The sequence below is a fragment of the Plectropomus leopardus genome, chromosome 2 (genome assembly GCF_026936395.1).
Source record: "Plectropomus leopardus strain MGB_pleo_1.0 chromosome 2, ASM2693639v1, whole genome shotgun sequence".
In the NCBI taxonomy this organism is placed as follows: Eukaryota; Metazoa; Chordata; class Actinopteri; order Perciformes; family Serranidae; genus Plectropomus; species Plectropomus leopardus.
In genome coordinates, this window is record NC_142177.1 from 17,474,286 (window position 1) to 17,491,249 (window position 16,964).

At 41.4% G+C, this 16,964-nt stretch overlaps 2 protein-coding genes across 5 annotated transcripts; one reads left to right on the forward strand and one right to left on the reverse strand.

Moving 5' to 3' along the window:
* Positions 1-194: 194 nt before the first annotated feature.
* On the forward strand, positions 195-3,556 carry chchd4a (coiled-coil-helix-coiled-coil-helix domain containing 4a). Its single transcript, XM_042502919.2, has 3 exons — positions 195-381; positions 809-907; positions 1,903-3,556. Exons 1-3 carry the CDS (start codon positions 360-362, stop codon positions 2,268-2,270), a joined length of 489 nt encoding a protein of 162 aa, XP_042358853.1. The 5' UTR covers positions 195-359; the 3' UTR covers positions 2,271-3,556.
* A 218-nt stretch (positions 3,557-3,774) lies between these two features.
* LOC121955106 (netrin-4) lies at positions 3,775-11,749 on the reverse strand. 4 transcript variants are annotated; one of them, XM_088086746.1, is made up of 10 exons: positions 11,621-11,749; positions 9,510-9,979; positions 8,947-9,267; positions 8,470-8,596; positions 6,900-7,088; positions 6,426-6,642; positions 6,178-6,305; positions 5,088-5,156; positions 4,807-4,977; positions 3,775-4,593 (listed from the first exon to the last, which is right to left on the reverse strand). In XM_088086746.1, exons 2-10 carry the CDS (start codon positions 9,864-9,866, stop codon positions 4,457-4,459), a joined length of 1,716 nt encoding a protein of 571 aa, XP_087942872.1. In that variant the 5' UTR covers positions 9,867-9,979; positions 11,621-11,749; the 3' UTR covers positions 3,775-4,456. The 4 variants fall into 4 exon arrangements, with proteins under 4 accessions (XP_087942872.1, XP_087942870.1, XP_087942867.1 ...); XM_088086744.1 differs by having other exon boundaries at positions 11,560-11,654; XM_088086741.1 differs by lacking the exon at positions 11,621-11,749 and adding an exon at positions 11,371-11,491.
* Between the last annotated feature and the right edge of the window lie 5,215 nt (positions 11,750-16,964).

Genomic DNA, 16,964 nt, shown 5'->3' on the forward strand with positions numbered 1-16,964 from the left:
TTTTAAAGATCGTATGTGCAGTTTAATTTCATTTGAGGAAAAAAACTATTTGGAAGATAATTTTAGAATTATTATTATTAAATTATTATAATTTTGAAATTGAGTTAGAAGAAATATTTTTGCTGTTATTTTGTGCTTACTTAAATAGAAAACCTATATTAACGATGGTTATTTTATTTATTTATTTAAAAATACCGGGTGACGTCATTATCGTGCGCCCGCATGTGACTCAGGTCAGAGGCTGTCGGACGCCGGGTAGCTTGTCAAATGAGATCCTTGCAATTGTTAAGTAATTCCTCTCACACCGGTCATCCTTTAACACAGACGGCGAGGCTCGACGGACTAAAACAGCGGCAGACATGTCGTACTGCAGGCAGGAGGGTAAATTTAGTCTTGTTTCATTCATTTTCACTCCTCGGCTGGGCAATGTCACCGAGCGAGCCTCCATGCTAACGTTAGGCTAACCCTCCAGAAACAGCGTTAGTTTACCGCAGATTACTGCAGGTTAGCTGCATGGCTAGCTGCGAGGAAGCCCTCAGCAGTGGTAAAGGGTTTATCATTAGGTATAGCGTGGGAGATACTTAATATACAGTAAAGTAATACTGGGAGAAACGGCTAACTGCGGTCCTGCTGGTTACTGTCAGAGCTATTAAACACAGAGCAGGTCAACTCATGTTAGAGCGACTTTTAAAGTGGGCCCCCAGGGGTCACTGTCAACCAGATATTGCAGGTATTTCTTTCAGGACCACGTTTTATGCTTTAGCTTCATGTTGACCTGTGATGTTGTTTGTGTTTTTTGTCATTTAAGGCAAAGATCGCATCATCTTTGTGACCAAGGAGGACCATGAGGCACCCAGCAACGCTGAGCTCATCGCAGATGACCCCAATGATCCTTATGAGGAACAGGGTTAGTCATTTTTAGTCATTGTGGAAATAGTGGACCTGACTCCCAAACATCCTGTCAGGGTTCCCACGGTCATGGAAAACCTGGAAATCTCATGGAATTTTACAATCTTGCTTTCCAGGCTTGGAGAAGTCGTGGGAATAGTAGAAGTCGTTGAAAGTTTTGGAACAGTCATGAAATTGTGTTGTGTGTAATGAAAGTAATTGTTACAGTAAACTTCTCGGGTTAACCCTCAGTGAAATTATGGCTAATGTGTTTCCTGTATGTTAGCTGACGTAATGTAGCTTTAACGTACATCGTCTTAGAACCAAAGAATATATCCATCAAACTGTCCATCCGCTCTCAGCCACATTTGTGGGACTGGGTCGAGTCGCAGGGGCAGCAGGCTGAACAAAGCACTCCACACTCTCTCCAGCAGCGCTTTCCTGCTCCTCCTGGGGGACCCAAAGGTGTACCCAGACAATGTATCATTTATGTTTAATAGTCACTCTGCAAGGCGTACAATGTCAAGAAAGGCAAATAAACTCAAACAATTTATTTGCTGTTTGATACAAATGGAAACTTGCACGGTTTTTATTTTCCATGACTGATACTGGACAGGCCTTCCCCTTAATGACAGGTTCCATGTGAATGTGACAGCATGTGGTGGCATTTGTTAAGTGCCACAGACACAGTGAAGTGCATGCTTTTCCACAAGGAAATTTAATGGAAAGTCGTAAAAAAAAGTTTTGACATTTTCCAAATCCAAATTTGTTTATGAAGCACATTTAAAAACAACAGATTTGACCAAAGTGCTGTACATAGATAAATAAATTGAAAAATAATAGTGGTAAAAATAATAAATAGAAAAAAACATAAATGAAATAAGAGAGGATGAAAAAGGAAGGGGAAAAAACAAGCTATTTAAAACAAGATTTAAAAACAGGCAATGTAGGGGCTAGTCTTATCTGGGGGGGCAGCTCATTATGTCCATTCTGTGTGTTTTCTAATGTCATTAGGTCTGATCCTGCCAAATGGTGACATCAACTGGAACTGCCCCTGCCTGGGCGGCATGGCCAGCGGACCATGTGGCTCTCAGTTCAAGGAGGCCTTTTCCTGCTTCCACTACAGCAAGGAAGAGGTGAAAGGCTCAGAGTGTATTGACAACTTCCGCAACATGCAGGAGTGCATGCAGAGGTACCCTGAGCTCTATCCTCAGGAGGAAGATAAAGAAAGCTCCTCCCAAGCAGAATCCAACTCTGCCTCCGCTGCCCCGACTGAGGGCTCTGCCTTACCTCCTGAAACTGACTCAACCCCAGCCGCTTCAACATCCGAAGCTGTCTCATCTGACAGCACGTCGCCTACAGACAACCAGACTGCCAGCTAAGGTCCATCAGTTGTCATTCAGGCCTCTCTGTGTGCGAGCACTGCCCGGCATCACTGACTCTCTGTGAGGAGCTGTGATCGGTCGCTCTTCCTGTTTCAGCCTGCAGAGAGGGCTTACTGACACAGCTCTGACTGCCCGTGGGTGATATTTACAGGCTCCAGGGAAGGACTTTGTGAATGCTGAGAAACATAGCGTATGTGCAGAATGATAGGCTGCTTTGTTTGGTGAGCACTCAGAAATCATTAAATAATATGATTTAATAACAGCGGGCCAAGCCGTTTGCTGCAGGGACATTAGTTGAAAGACTCACTTTATATGCAATAATTTAATTTGCTGCGTGTTTTCAATCACAAGAGCTTCGTTATGTGTGTTGTCCTGTTAATGCCGGCGGGTCAGGAGTATCACTTAACACTGATTTATCTCTAATTTTTCAATCAGACAGAAATTCAAGCAGTAATCACTCAATTTATTGATGGGAGCGTTGTTCTGCTTTTCTTGTTCAGTTTTGACATCAATTTAACAGTTTAATCCCTTTTGCGTTCCATCACTTGAGAGACCAAAACACATGGAAATGGTAAGAAAACAAGGCTAGTGTTTCGAGGGCTGGGTATCAGTATGCGACACCTTCAAGGAACTGACCAAAATAACCCCGTACCAAGTATTGTCAAGACTTCTCCATTTCTGATTCTGATTCTGAAACAGTACCTGCATTTGATCCGTCTTGTACCCAGATCTAGAAAAAGTTGACTATACGATTTTGCTCGCTGCCAATCACCACAAGCATCCTTCAGTTTAATGCAAAGTGTGATTGGCCGACTACCACAGAAGCTACAACCTGTACAGTCTGTGGTGTGGTGAAGCCGAACGCGGTGTATTTGTAGGTCAAATGAAGTCGGGGAAAAAAAGGTATCAAAGTACTCTTTCTGTATTACTTTAAGGGTACTGATATTGCAATTTTTTTAAAATAATACCCAGTCCTAACGGTTTCAACTAATATTAAGAGATGCTCTTAGCTGTTTGTTGACATCTTGTAGTAACTTTAGGGTCTCCATCTCCATCTGTTGCCGTATGAACAATAGTTTTCATATTTCATTGATGCTGTATCCGGCCTAGACCAAAGTGGTGTGTCACATTTAACTGTCACTGCATAAACATTTTTGTCGTTTAAACACTGTCTGGAGTCTCCAGTTGGATGCTGTGGTCACCATGAAGTGACATTTAGGCCTTAAAAAAACTTGATGTTTTTTTCTCAGATGTGTCCAGATTAAAATTGTCCAACAATTCAACTTTTTCTTTTTTGTTCAAAAGTCAAAGCAGGACACACTTTAAAGTGATTTTCTTTTTCACACGTTTACAATCAGATGCATTTTATGTGGGCTTTTCTTACTGAAATTGCTTAGACTTACAAGTTGAAGAAAATGTGTGGTTATTTAATAATATCGAACCACACCATCACTTTAAAGCCATCACTTATCTCATTATATCACCTGTGTTTTAGTATATGTTTGGTTTAATAGCATTTTATTGAATCCAACATACCTAAGTTAAGCTTTTTAAATGCGTTATATTTGCCATTCACAACAAAAGTTATATAAATAATGAATCAAGCCCCCCCTCCAGATAGTTCTATGACATATAAAAACCCTCTGCTAGGAAAAAATAATATGCATCTGATATAGTTTTTCCAACAAAAAGTGTCTACATAATATTTTCTTTTTTGTCTCTTATTTCTCCCTGTTTGTGAACTGTAGGTTTCAATTTCCATGTCACACTTGTGTGAGATTTCGCACTGGGCCACAATTGGTTGTCAGACAAGTTGTGATGTCACAAATCATCCTCGTGTATAACCATTTAAACCTCATCATCATTTTACCCTAAAGAAACAGCCTTTTGGTGTCAAACTGTCATAGCTTAGTCATGCTGGTGAAGTATCAGTTACAATTTGTTAGACCCAAATCTTAACAAATTATATTTGGTATTCATTTCAGTCTTTATTTTGTGCTGCGCACTCACACATAGGGAGTAACTTCCTTCAATCCTGTGACCTTGATTCGTCATGAGTTTGACTCTTTAATAGTTTCACACAGCATGTTATCCAGTGATCTCAGTCCCTTTGCTGAATTGTCCGCTGACTCAATCAGCTCTGTGAAATACTTTGAAGTCTGTCAGTGTTTGGATCATTTGGTTCATGGACATCCATTCCTCAGACCCTCTGATATAAGTAGACCAAGTTGGGGTGTCCATGGGACCACCACGCTCTGCATGGTGACCAGCAGACGGCCTGTCCCGGCTTCCTCTGGGCCTGCCAGCAGGTACTCCATACCTGGTGAAAAGGTAAACATTGTGTTTTGATTTAATCTGATAGCAAATCTATCGTTTTGGTGTGAACTTGATGTTTTCGAACACTTGTGTCACTGTTGAATATAATGGTTTAATGCTAAAAGTCTCTTTAAGAAAACGGTTCACTAAGCAGCACTGTGTTTCCTAAACTTTATCACAAATTTTTTTTCTTTGTCCTTTTTGGAACTAGTCCCACCTGGGTTTAGGATAGGACAGGTGCAGCCGCGGCTGGTCCAGGACAGAGGATAGATGCTGATGGTCCCCAAGGAGAGCGCCACTTGGTCTGATCGAAGGACCTTGCGAACTTTGACCTGCACTTCTGCGTGGCTGCCTTTATCATGAGCAGACAACACACTGGCCTTGATCACTGTCATGGGTCACACAGAAAAACAGAGGATGAGGAGGCATTCTGAAGCAAGTATTGATTTCAATTTATTAAGCAGTTTTTGAACATGAGAAATTTGCCTTATTTCTTACCATAATCATGTTTGGTCTTACACAGGTCAGACACGCTTCTCAACTTTTTCTCCTTACAGCTACACTTTCCTGTGTAAAGACATTCAGTTATGCTCCGATCCACCTTCATCTCCATAATTACACTGATGAAATACTGTGATTCCTCACTTTCAAGCCTTTTAATGCAGATGAATGTCACAGAAACGTAAATATTCTGGAATCTTTTGTCCCATGTTTTTGTGTTTTTAGGTGACTAATGGGCACAACAGTTTCTTTAAATTGGTCCGGTATTGTATTGAGGGCTGCAGCTTACAGCAGTGAAACAGGCTTCAATGTAATCACTAGTAGAAATGATGCACTGTCACTTCACATCCATTGTTTTTTGCCATTGACAGGCTCAGATTGGTATTATAAATGTGGAACAACATTATTGAGGATCACTTCAGAGGGTGAACTTTTTGTAAAAGAGCAAAATCCTTTTTGTTTATCCAGAAACAAGCCCGAAATTGCTATTACCATACTCACCAGACTCCTTTCAAATAAATAGCAGTTTTATCATTGTAAAACACACTTCATTCAGAGTCTGCAGAAACAAAATAAAACTAATAGAAACCTTCTTGATTTGTCTTTCCACTGTTCCATCAATTACCAGCTCTGGCTCTGACTAAATAAACTCTCAGCTCCTCCAGTTAACCGTGAAATTACACTGGCTCTATGCACGCTTAAATGACTTTTTATTTAAATGGAGTCTGGTGGGTTTAGTAATAGCAATTTCAGAGCTATTTCTTGTTAACCAAAAAAGAACCAACTCTTTTTAACGAGACGTTCTATCCCTGTAGGGATCATTTCCATAATGTTTTCAGACACCTTGCAATCTGAACCTATCAGTGTTAAAACAAACACTTTAAGTGGATGTAAAATGAAGTGCATAGTTGCCCCATGTGGTACATTGCAGTCTGCCGCTGCCCTCTTCACAACACTGGACCAATTTCAAAGATTGTTGTTCCCATTGGTTACTAAGATACATAAACATGGGAAAATTGGGTCCAGGTTGAAAATCTGAAGTTACCCTTTAATGAGAAACACAGCATTCAGTTGTAAAAACATTCACCTGTATAATGCAGAGCAGAGACTGCAAGCTCCTTTGACCACTGCACGTCTTCTTCTATTGTGAACATGTGGTCCAGATCAGGGATTTTTCCACCAATGGGCACATTGAACACCTGATTATTTGAGTAGCTGCAAAAGTGGAAGTGAGCAGTCAAGGTTCATTGTTAGCAAGCAGCCACACTGAGTTCAGTTTTTCTGTTCTGCATTAAAGAGTAAAGAATTTGGTCATGGATTAATCACATAGCTAACCTGTTTAAACACTGCCCAGTGGTTAGATCACAGCTGTGGGGGCAGGCGCAGGGTTTACAGCCTTCCTCTCCAAAACCCCAATAGCCAGGCAGGCAGTGGCTGCAGCTTGTGCCGCCTACACCAGATTTGCAGTGACACTGCCCACTTCTAGGGTGGCACCATGGTCCCTCCTCTCCAGGATGAGGAGGCAAAGAGCCCTGTGGATCACACCAGCAGCCTGAGAAGCAGAGACACAGACACGGTTGTGTTTGCGGCTCAAACATTTACTTTAGCTCTAATTTTATTGTCAAATTTTGAATTTACAAACATATGCCAGTAGATGGAGCTATGAAATAAAATGGTTCCTTTTATTTTATCCACAAACCTCCCTAACTTTGAATTAATTCCACTAAGATCAAATATATCCTGAAACCTCCTTCGTCTGGTTTTTCCGACTAGTCTAAAACACATTCGGTTTTTTCTGAGTCGTCTTACGTGTGCAGGCGTGGGGGGAGTTGAGAGGCAAGGATGGGTGCCGGTGGTAGCCATGGCGACAGCGCTGGCACCTGCGGCCGACAGTGTTGTGTCTACAGTCATCACAAACGCCCCCACTGGTGCCACCGGAGGAAAGCCATGCCCGCCGAGAGAAGTGACAGCTATCTGCATGACCATGGCACTGACACTCTGTTTGATGTCGTCGCGATCAGAGAGATGAGAGACAAAGTGAGGACATCCGGATGGGGAGGAGAGAGAAAATAACAGGGGACATGAATGAGTGAGTGAAAGTCTGTATTAGATTTTTATTTAGTCTACTTTTGTCAAAATACTTTTGCAACCTGTGCTGATGTTGTCTACCCAAAACAGAATTTACAGATTAGACCTGTAACACAGGTGGACCCTGGTATACCAAGCAGCCACACGACATGCAACCACAGAATGAGACCATCTCTCAATATGTATGATAAAGGTGGTTTAACATGTTTTTGTTTGTATGCCTTGGGGCTGATTTAAAAATAAAACATCTCAACAAAGTGGTGAATGTAAATTATATTGTTTATCTATGCTGAAAAACTGATTCATGCCTTTTTTTTAAAAAAAAAAAAGCCAACTCAATTCAGTTTGATTCAAACAACTTTATTAATTCCAAAGGGCAATTCTGTTTTAGCAGTCTACAGACGACACAAACATCTACAAATCTAAAACAGACAGGAGCAAGGAGGACTCTGCAGTTTGGCTTCTGACCATAACCAAAGGAGAGAGCAAATCAGTTCAGTTTTAGCTGCTCTGCACTGGCTCCCTATAACATTTAGAGTTTATTTCAAGGTCATCCTTCTTGTACACAAAGCCCTAAGGACCAAGCTACAGTACTCATTCCCTGGCCAAATTTACCTCCAAGAACACTGTGATCATCTGCTGCTGGTTTATTTGAGGTTCCCAGCAACAGTCAAAAGAAAATTTGGGATGCAGTCTTTGACAATTATGTCCCAAAACAATGGACCACACTATCGTAGACATCAGAGAAGCCAGCTTGCTAAATAGTTTTAAAAGAAAGCTTAAAATGCATTTCACTTTTATTTTTTGACTTTCCCTATACAGGTAGTAAACTTTTTTGTTTTATGCTTCATGTGCTACAGTTCTTTTAAAATGTTGTACCTCACTTGATCTTGTGATCTATGGTTTCACAGTTTTGTGATTTATGTTCTTCCTGAGCTATGATGCTCTCTGTGGCTTCTATCTTTTCTATTTTCATCTTATTTTTGTTTTTACCTGTTGTCCTGTTGGCCTGTTTTATGTTCATACTGTCATTTTTTTATGTGAAGCATTTAATGCATAACTCCATTACTGTAAAGACCTTTATGCTGCATTTCTTGTATAAAAGGAGCTAAATAAACTTTATTGTTAAATTACTGCTATCTAAATATGTCTTCAGTATGTATTTAAAGCTCAGCTAGTTTAAGCCTTAATAAGAAGAAAGCATTTAATAAAGCTAATTTTTAAGGCTCTTCTCTGACTTTTTCTTCATCAGTAAGATGAGTGCCGTGCAGTCCTGTTGGTGGTCACTTACTCTGGCATGGGTTGGACTCCCCGCTGCTGCTGTTGGCAGGCCTCCAGGGACGATCGTTGTAGAGCGGGGCACACTTCTCACAGTGATCTCCTTCTGTGTGGTGAGTACAAAGGCACCTACCAGACACCTGGAAAACACATCTGTGCAGCTCAGTTACCTCACCTACACAAGCGGACATTACAGGCACCTGCTGTCTGGAGACGGCCATAAAATAGGTCCAGACAGGTGGTGTAAAGAGTAAATCAAGATATTTAAAGCTCTTTAACTGGCAATTTTTCCATCAGTGAGTACATTTTACATCTGGACCTAACATCCTGACATGTGTGTTATACAAGACTGTAATAGAACACAGGCCAATGAAAAAATGACTCTTCAACACGCACGCACACACACACACACACACACACACACACACACACACACACACACACACACACACACACACACACACACACACACACAGGAAAAGAAACTCACCGTGCTGCCGTCCTGTCTTGTGTCTTGGCTGCTGTTCTGTGGTCCACAATACTCAGCATGTCCGTGGCACAGGCAGGTCCCTCTGGCCAGTAAAGTATAAATAGCATAAGGTGCTGAGTCTGGGCTTTCTGTGGTGGAAGTGGAAGTCGGAGCTGAGGCTGTGTGGCTTGTCCAGGCTGCAGGGGGGTTTAGAGATGCAGGACAGCTCTGAGGTTTTAGCAGTCTGATGCGGAGGTTAGTGAGGGTGAGGCGGGTGAGGACTTCTGGACTGTAAGCATCCAATGTTTTAGCACTGCTGGGGTCAAGTGTCCGTAATATTACCTGCAAGGAGAAACAGAGCACTAATCTATCAAAAGATAATACGTCTAAAGCTGCAACAATTAATCAATCAGTTGTATTTTAATCAACTATTAAATTAATCACCAACTAAGTTGATCATTAATTGGTTTGAATGACTTTTAAGAAAACAAATGTGAAAATGTTCAGTTTTATTACCTCTCTATAATAGTAAACTGAATATCTTTGGGTTGTGGACAAAACAAGACATTATTAGATTTTCTTACCTCCCCTCCACTGCAAGGTGTAGCGCTGGTATAACGGGATGTACACAAAGACCCTGGCTGAATTAAATCATCAGGCAAACCAAACTCTATGATGCAATTGTGCGCAAAGAGCTTAAGAGCTTCCCATGTCTTCCCAAAGTCAGCTGAGCGCTCGATGGCCATGGCAGCAGGCCGCGGTGACCTAAACACCAAGACTACATGGGAAAGACAGAACTGTGTTTCCAGGTCCAACCGAATCTCATCCTGCTGCTCCGGCATGGCTGCACCTGATGCCCACCAGGTGTCTGGATGCAAGAAAGGGTCATCAGTCATGTAAGCAGATGGGTGGGTATACTCGGGGCAGGGGTGGGGGATCATAGGAGGATGGGGGCAAGGGCTGTTCCCACAGCAGCTTGAGTGAGTGAGGAGAGTCCTGCCACTAGCCAGGTTCCCAATGGGTGGACTGCAGGCGTGGTCCACACATCTGGAAACTGACACAGAGGGTGATCTGTTAGATTCTTATGATATAGCAGAGTATATTAGCTAACACACATCAGTGCTTTTACAGCATATCTGGTGAAAGAAAAGCATTTAAAAAGGAACATGCACTTTCCAGCACTGACATCAAGGACAAAGTCCTCTTCATTGTTCCATGAATATTTAATTTGCCTGAGCATTGTGCCACTGCTGATGTGACACAGAATCCTGCACTTTTCCCATTGGACAGTATTAATACTCTCCGGTTACATGCAATTGCAAAACACAGACTTTGTTCTAGGACAGCAAAAACTATGCAAATAAAATGTCACCTGCAAATGAAGAACCATGTAAGACATAATTTTCTTTGACATTTAACCCTTTGAAAACTGGAGACACATTACTTTTCCTGTGCTGCTTTCAGATGCCTTTCACTAGTATTTAAACGTTTAAGCCCTTGGCAAATTGATGCAATCTCTATCCAAAAAATGGGGTAAGGGGCAAGGAGCACCTTGGTAAGAAATGTTCGAAAAATTGTGAGAAATGAAAATATTTAGATTAAAAATAAAGCTATAGGGAGTGTCTCTCTCTCTCTCTCTCTCTCTCTCTCTTTCTCTCTCTGTGTGTGTGTGTGTGTGTGTGTGTGTGTGTGTGTTTTCATTGCCCCTCTTCCATGTTTTTGAAAGATATCAAGCCAGTTTGCTCAGGTTTTAAAGGGTTAACGCAGCTGAGTCACCTTAACTGTCACACAATCAATAACAAAGCCTAACCACAACGGGGAAAAACCTGAGTTCAACAGGAATGACGCATCTGATTCAGAGAAAAAGCCCCGAACAGCATCAGCAAAAATGGTGATGATGCACGGTCCTCACCTGCTCCGCTCCTCGTCACAACCAAAAACAGCCAACAGAGCGCCACCAGCATCTGATGTCGACACATACTAAACACTCTAATTCTTGTTTAATTTGTGTTTACAACATACACGGTGCGATAAACGCCTTCCAGCAGAGATTAGTCTCAACATTATGCGTAGTCTATCTAACAGACAAGCGCATTTCCTTGCCAATTACGCAATGCGCAAAGATAAATCCTGGAGTATTTTCCAATGTTCTCCAAGCGACAATAGTGGCACAAAAAAAAAAAAATCCGTGTTAAAGTTCAAAGCATCCTAAGAAGCAGCTGGTACATTTCTCTGAAAGAAGTGGATTGTGCGTCCCCATTGCAGCCAAATATGAATCATTGGTTAGTCCGTGAAGGCTCCATGTTAGCCACGAAATGTTACTAATTTCCACATGATAGTTTGTCTTCATCCATCTTACGCAATAAAAAAGTGATGGAAATTACAATAAAGTTCATTTCCGTACTAATTAGCTCATGTGAATGTTTAAATTAACTCAACGCCAACCTGAGAGCTCTGTATTGCAGTCAGGTCCAGCGCTCCCTGAATTTACGCACAGGAGAGGAGTGCACGCTCTATTTATCCACCGCCCTCCCCGCCCACACACATACATTACACACACACACTGCGAAGACTGCAACAACACTTGACCAAAACTCCCCTGGACTGAGAAGGTGTATTTTTCCCTCCACTCACTGGCTGACTTTCATCCACTGGGAATTTACAAAAGATCGCGCGCATGCTGGCGAGGACAGACCTGCGACTTGCACGCGTTCATCAACGCAGATAATGCGAACCAGCCGCACAGCGCATACCAGCTAAACCAGGTCCCTTCTCTCCTACTAGGGCCTCGTGATGGGGCGAGGAAATTAGTTTATCTGCTTCTGCCCTCCTGTTTTTCAGCTGCAGTAATTCCAAGTTAAAGGTCTCTTTGAAGTCTAGTTGGAAACCTGAGGAGGGAGACAAAAATAGTCCTCCGTGTAGTTATTTGCAGCGCGATAGCGCATTGTGGAACTGAAAGAATCTGACAGCTTGGAGTTTCATGCAAATGACTAGGACAAGAAAAGAGCCTTTCTCCCATCATTCTGCCTGACTGGATAGATTACTCTGCCATTCTTCATTACAGTGCTGGATAATCAACACATGGTGTGATACATGACAGTCATTCTTTTTTAAAATTCTTTTTAACCACACACGTCAGGAAATCTTTAAGTGCTTTGCTGAGCCTGATGTATTTTCCTTTCTTGGCATACTGAAGAATAAACACCCTGTCTCTTCAGTTTTATGGCTCAGCTTCAAATACTAGGGGGCTCAGAAAATTGGAGTCGATGCACAGAATTGGATTGCTTTCCATAAATGTCTTTAATGCCATACAAATTGTTTACAGACCTGCCTGCTTGCTTTCCACGCAGAATGGAGAACAAAAACAGAGTTACAGAAGAATGGCATATGGACCATTATTTTTGCTGACAGAAAATACTATATGATGTTTAATAGCAGTGGATCATTCACATCATTTTGCTCCAGCTGTCCATCCTCATCAAAGGGATAGTTTGGATTTTTTGAAGTGGGGTAGTATGAGGTACATATCCCTAGTCAGTGTGTTACACACAATAAAAGTCTGTCAGCACGCTCCCAGTTTGGTGAAGCAGTCTTAAGAGCTGAGACAAACTGTAAGCAACACACTGCTGTGGATGGGGATTAGCAAAACAATGTATTTTAGCCACCTAAAAAAATCCAACCTGAAAAAAAATCAATATCAGTTTAAGCAAACTTTATACTGAGAGTATTTTTACTGCTTTACCTTTCTGTCAGACAGATCATTCTGATAGAGTAGCTTCAGTTCCCATCTATGCTCCTGTCAAAGTCACCAGACTCATTTAGAAAAACAATCATTTTAGCTTACTAAACACGGGAGGTGCTGGTCTGCTGCTGTGTTGATCATTTAGTTTGTGTTATTGTGACTTTGGTGAGTCCAAGCCAACCCTTTCAAACACCAAAGTCACATAATAACACACACATACTTACTGATTAAGGCAGTAGCAGCTTCTGCATTCAGCAGTGTTAAATCACTGTATTTCAAAGGAATCTGGCTTTGAAGAGAGCAATATCATCGCTTCCTTTTCCCGTTGAAAACATCTGTCTGGCATTAAAGTAAAGAAGTAAAAATGAATCTCATTGTACATTTAAAAAGACACTGGCCTGTTTTTTAAGTGTGCAAGAATATGTTTTGTTGCTGACCCCATCTACATCAGTGCATTGCTTAGTTTTCATGGTGGACTACAGCCAAGAAGTACCTCATACAACCCCACTTAAAAAACGAAAATACCCCTTTAATCTGACATTTCTCCACCTGTGTTGATTTTAAATGTATCTTCCAGTTAAAGCTTTTATTCTGCTTTTTTACACTTTCTCACCTCATACATCACTCCATCGCTCTCTGCTGTACATTTGTCTTTGTTCACCCCTCACTGGTCTGTCCTTTCATCTCTCCATCCTCCTGCTCTCTGCTCTAACACCAGCTACAGTGTCTGGCAGGCCTCCACACAATAAAACCCGTACAGTCTCCATCTTCTGGCTTCTCACAGTTTCTCCTTTCGTCTCACTCCAGTGGTGCAGTTTATGCTAAGAATAGCTTTACAGAGATTAGGGTAATGCCATTTATGAGGGATTAGCTGTTATCAGGTTGTGTGAGTGGCATACAGACAGAGTTTATGGCTGCTTTGTAGTCATTTGGAGTCAGCTCTGGCTCACATGTTGAAATGAGATTCACATCTTTTCATGGGATGCAGGACGGGAGGACCTGTGTGCATTTGTGTGTTGAAGAAGAGGGGGGTAATGGATAAAACACAGCGTCAAATCATCGGTGTGGTCCAGCTGTGATTTTGCTTTCACTGTCAGACTCAGGTTGGTTCTGGATGAAGTACATACTGTATGCTGATTTCTGTAAAGGCACCAAATTCCGTCACTGAGGTTTGAGGTCAAGGTTTGCAGCAGAGCTGTAAAACATTTTAAGAGCAGCTGGTTCAAGTGCAAGTATTTTTTGTTGCTCATTTCGCTTTCAAAATGCAAAACACATTGACATCTTAATTGACTGAATTGTAATTAAGGGCAATTTCTGCGATATGGGAATGCAGAGAAGCCCACAGCCAATAAAGTGCTTGTTTAGAACGTGAGGAGAATAAACAACACAGTCCACACCACACTTAACATGTCATTTTCAGTGCGGAGAGAAAATGTCTTTGTTTCCCATTACCTTTCAGAAAATACATACTTGCAATGTTCAGGATGTATATTTATTATGGCTCCCAGCTGTGAGAGGTCAAATACCAGCAAGGAGAGGTCACTGGGATCCCCTACCTGCCCTGTGACTGCCTCTCTAATTGCTCCTCTTTCTCTCATTTCCAGAGCTTAATGGGGGCCGGGGGTTAGAGAGCTGGGGTCAGACGAACAGGGACTCCACCTTTCTCGCTCTTATAATCCTCAATGTTTGTCCAGGCTGCTCGTACATGTGTGTCGAGCACACGGTGTCACTCCACACCTCTCCATCTCCGAGTCTTCTCTCGGTCTTTGTGTTCTACATGTCAGCTCATATATTTTACTCCAGGGATGAAGAGGATTAGCTGCTTTCTTGCATGATTTTACTGTGGTTAGGCCTCACAAGCCAGGCCTTGATTTCATGGGTGGGTTTTGAGACAATGGGCCCCTGAGCACAGATATGCAAAAGGCCCCATCACATCTCCTTAACAAGTAAGACACACAGACTTTGTGGTTTTTGCCTCTTTTTTTGTGGGTTTGTGTTTCTTCAAGGTCATAATGGGTCTTTTTTTGGTTGTTTTTGTCCCCCTTTCCTCCTTTTATGTAGTTATTTTGTATCTCTTTACAGATTCTTTGTTTGTCTTTCCGGTGTTTTTGTTTTTCTTTAACCATTTTCCCACAAAAATAAGTGTGTGTATGCAGGTTTTTCAAACACTGTAAGAATAAGTTAAATTAGGTGAAAGCTTCCTTTCCCATTGCCAGTAGCAAGTAGCAATAATGTTAGACGAGTATGCCTGTCTGTCCTTTTTTTTCTGGTGTGTCATGTTTGACATCACTGACAGGCCAGAAAACAGGTTAGTAAACAGTAGAAAGCAGCATGGAGACCAGTGAAAATGTTACAGTGATTACTTTTTTTAATATCTGTTACTTATTCAGTCTCTCTTTCAAATTCAGTGCCAACTAAATGTTAAATGTGAGACCATTGCTTGGATGGAGATGGACGGTACTTTGTGGCAGCCAGTCATTGCAATGTTCCAGCAAAGGGGCTAAAATTAGTGCGTCCACCTGAATTTGGTATTTCCATTACTCCCAATCAGAGCTGGAGCAGATAAATACCCGTGACTATGGCAGAGTCATTTATCCCAGGAGTAAATGCCACATATAACCTTTCCCATTAAATAAAAAAGCCAGATGTAAGTGGGTGTTAAGGTTTTTTGGTCCAGTGAGAAACAAGCTTTTTTTTGGTCATTTTGATTCTCTTTTGGCCCTTGGGCTTTTGCCCAGTATAGGCCCACTGAGTAAAATCCATGCTTGATTTGTTTCTCCAAATAATACATCTACTCAGTTAGTATGTGTGGATTCAGAACAATCAAGTCTATGCCAGTCTATTTTAAATGTCTTCACTTGTTATGGCATTGTTGTTATGGAGACTATAACGACAAACAGTACAGTCTCCTATGACGTTATCCACTGGCCAAAAGAGCAATCAGTGAGTGCCACGGTCAAAAGGGTGTGCCTCAGTTAAGCACTGAGGTCAGAGGTAATTATCCTTTTGAATATTTGAAGACAGACTCATTGCTTTTACAGTATAATGAACACAGTTATGCTGTACAGTATATACTGGACACCCAAAAAACTCTATCTTTCACTCTTTACATTTAAATACTTTACCCTTACGGCCACCAGTTGACATAGTTTGAAGTTAAAATGTCAAGGTGATAAGTCAGAGGTCTACAGTTCAAGTCCAATAAAACCAAGAGGACTGTAATTCTTTTGGATACTTTCAGTTGAACTGTTTGAATCTATTATTATTGTGACAGTATGGTAATCAGTGTGGACAGCTTATAAAAGACAGTTTCCTCACTATTCATGTCTTTTGTGATCCTCATGTCATGGAGGGCTTTTTAATAAGCACAAAGAGACAGTTTAAGTCTGTTAAAATGTGACTTGCACATCTATTCTGTGTGTGAGTGTGTGAGCATGATAGGTTTAGATTGCATGCTGCCTCTTTGATGTGAGAGGATGAATGACACAGATTAAGCTGTCAGACCAAAAACTGATAGAGGCCAGATGAGGCAGGATGACGAATCAAGGCCCCGGTAAAGCACTCAGGCAACTTGCCAAGCCAATAATATGTGCATATGTGAGCTTGTGTGTGGATTTGTGGGTTATGTGTAAGTGGAAACCATGCAGAACTGTTTCAATTTATTCTTTATTAATTCTTAACAAGGAGGAATGTCAGGAATATTAAAGAGCGGCTCACTCGAGGAGGCTTCAGCTGAGTGGTGTTGACTTATTTATAGCTGAAACTCCTGTTTAATATCAGACAGCAAATTAACCTACCACCCACAAGCACACTTGAAAACACACACTCCCCCCCTCAGTTTCGTGTCCCTGTATGACTTCTTTATATCTGTCTATGATGTCATCAACTAACGAGCTCAAGATTTACTTTGTGCGTCACCATCGGGCTCTCATAAACAAGTTGTCACTGACACACAAACACAAGCACAAGCGTGCACACACACAAACGCAGACACAACTTCTTGATAACGCTTTCTCAGCTTTCCCTTGCCTACCCACATAAACAAACTGGAATGCCAGCACACACACAGTTTGTTTTCTTTCTTTTTTTTTACCACAGAAACACACATGCACATGTGTTACAGATTCTACTCACCACCTTCTTAATCTTCTGTCTTATATTAGCACACCCACTTAGATAAAGCATAGTCACTTGGTGTACATCATGATTTATTTTAACTGTCTCAAACGGGAGTGCACAATATTGGATTGTTTGCTAATATCTGATATAGCAACATTTTCCAGTTAATTTTAGCTGA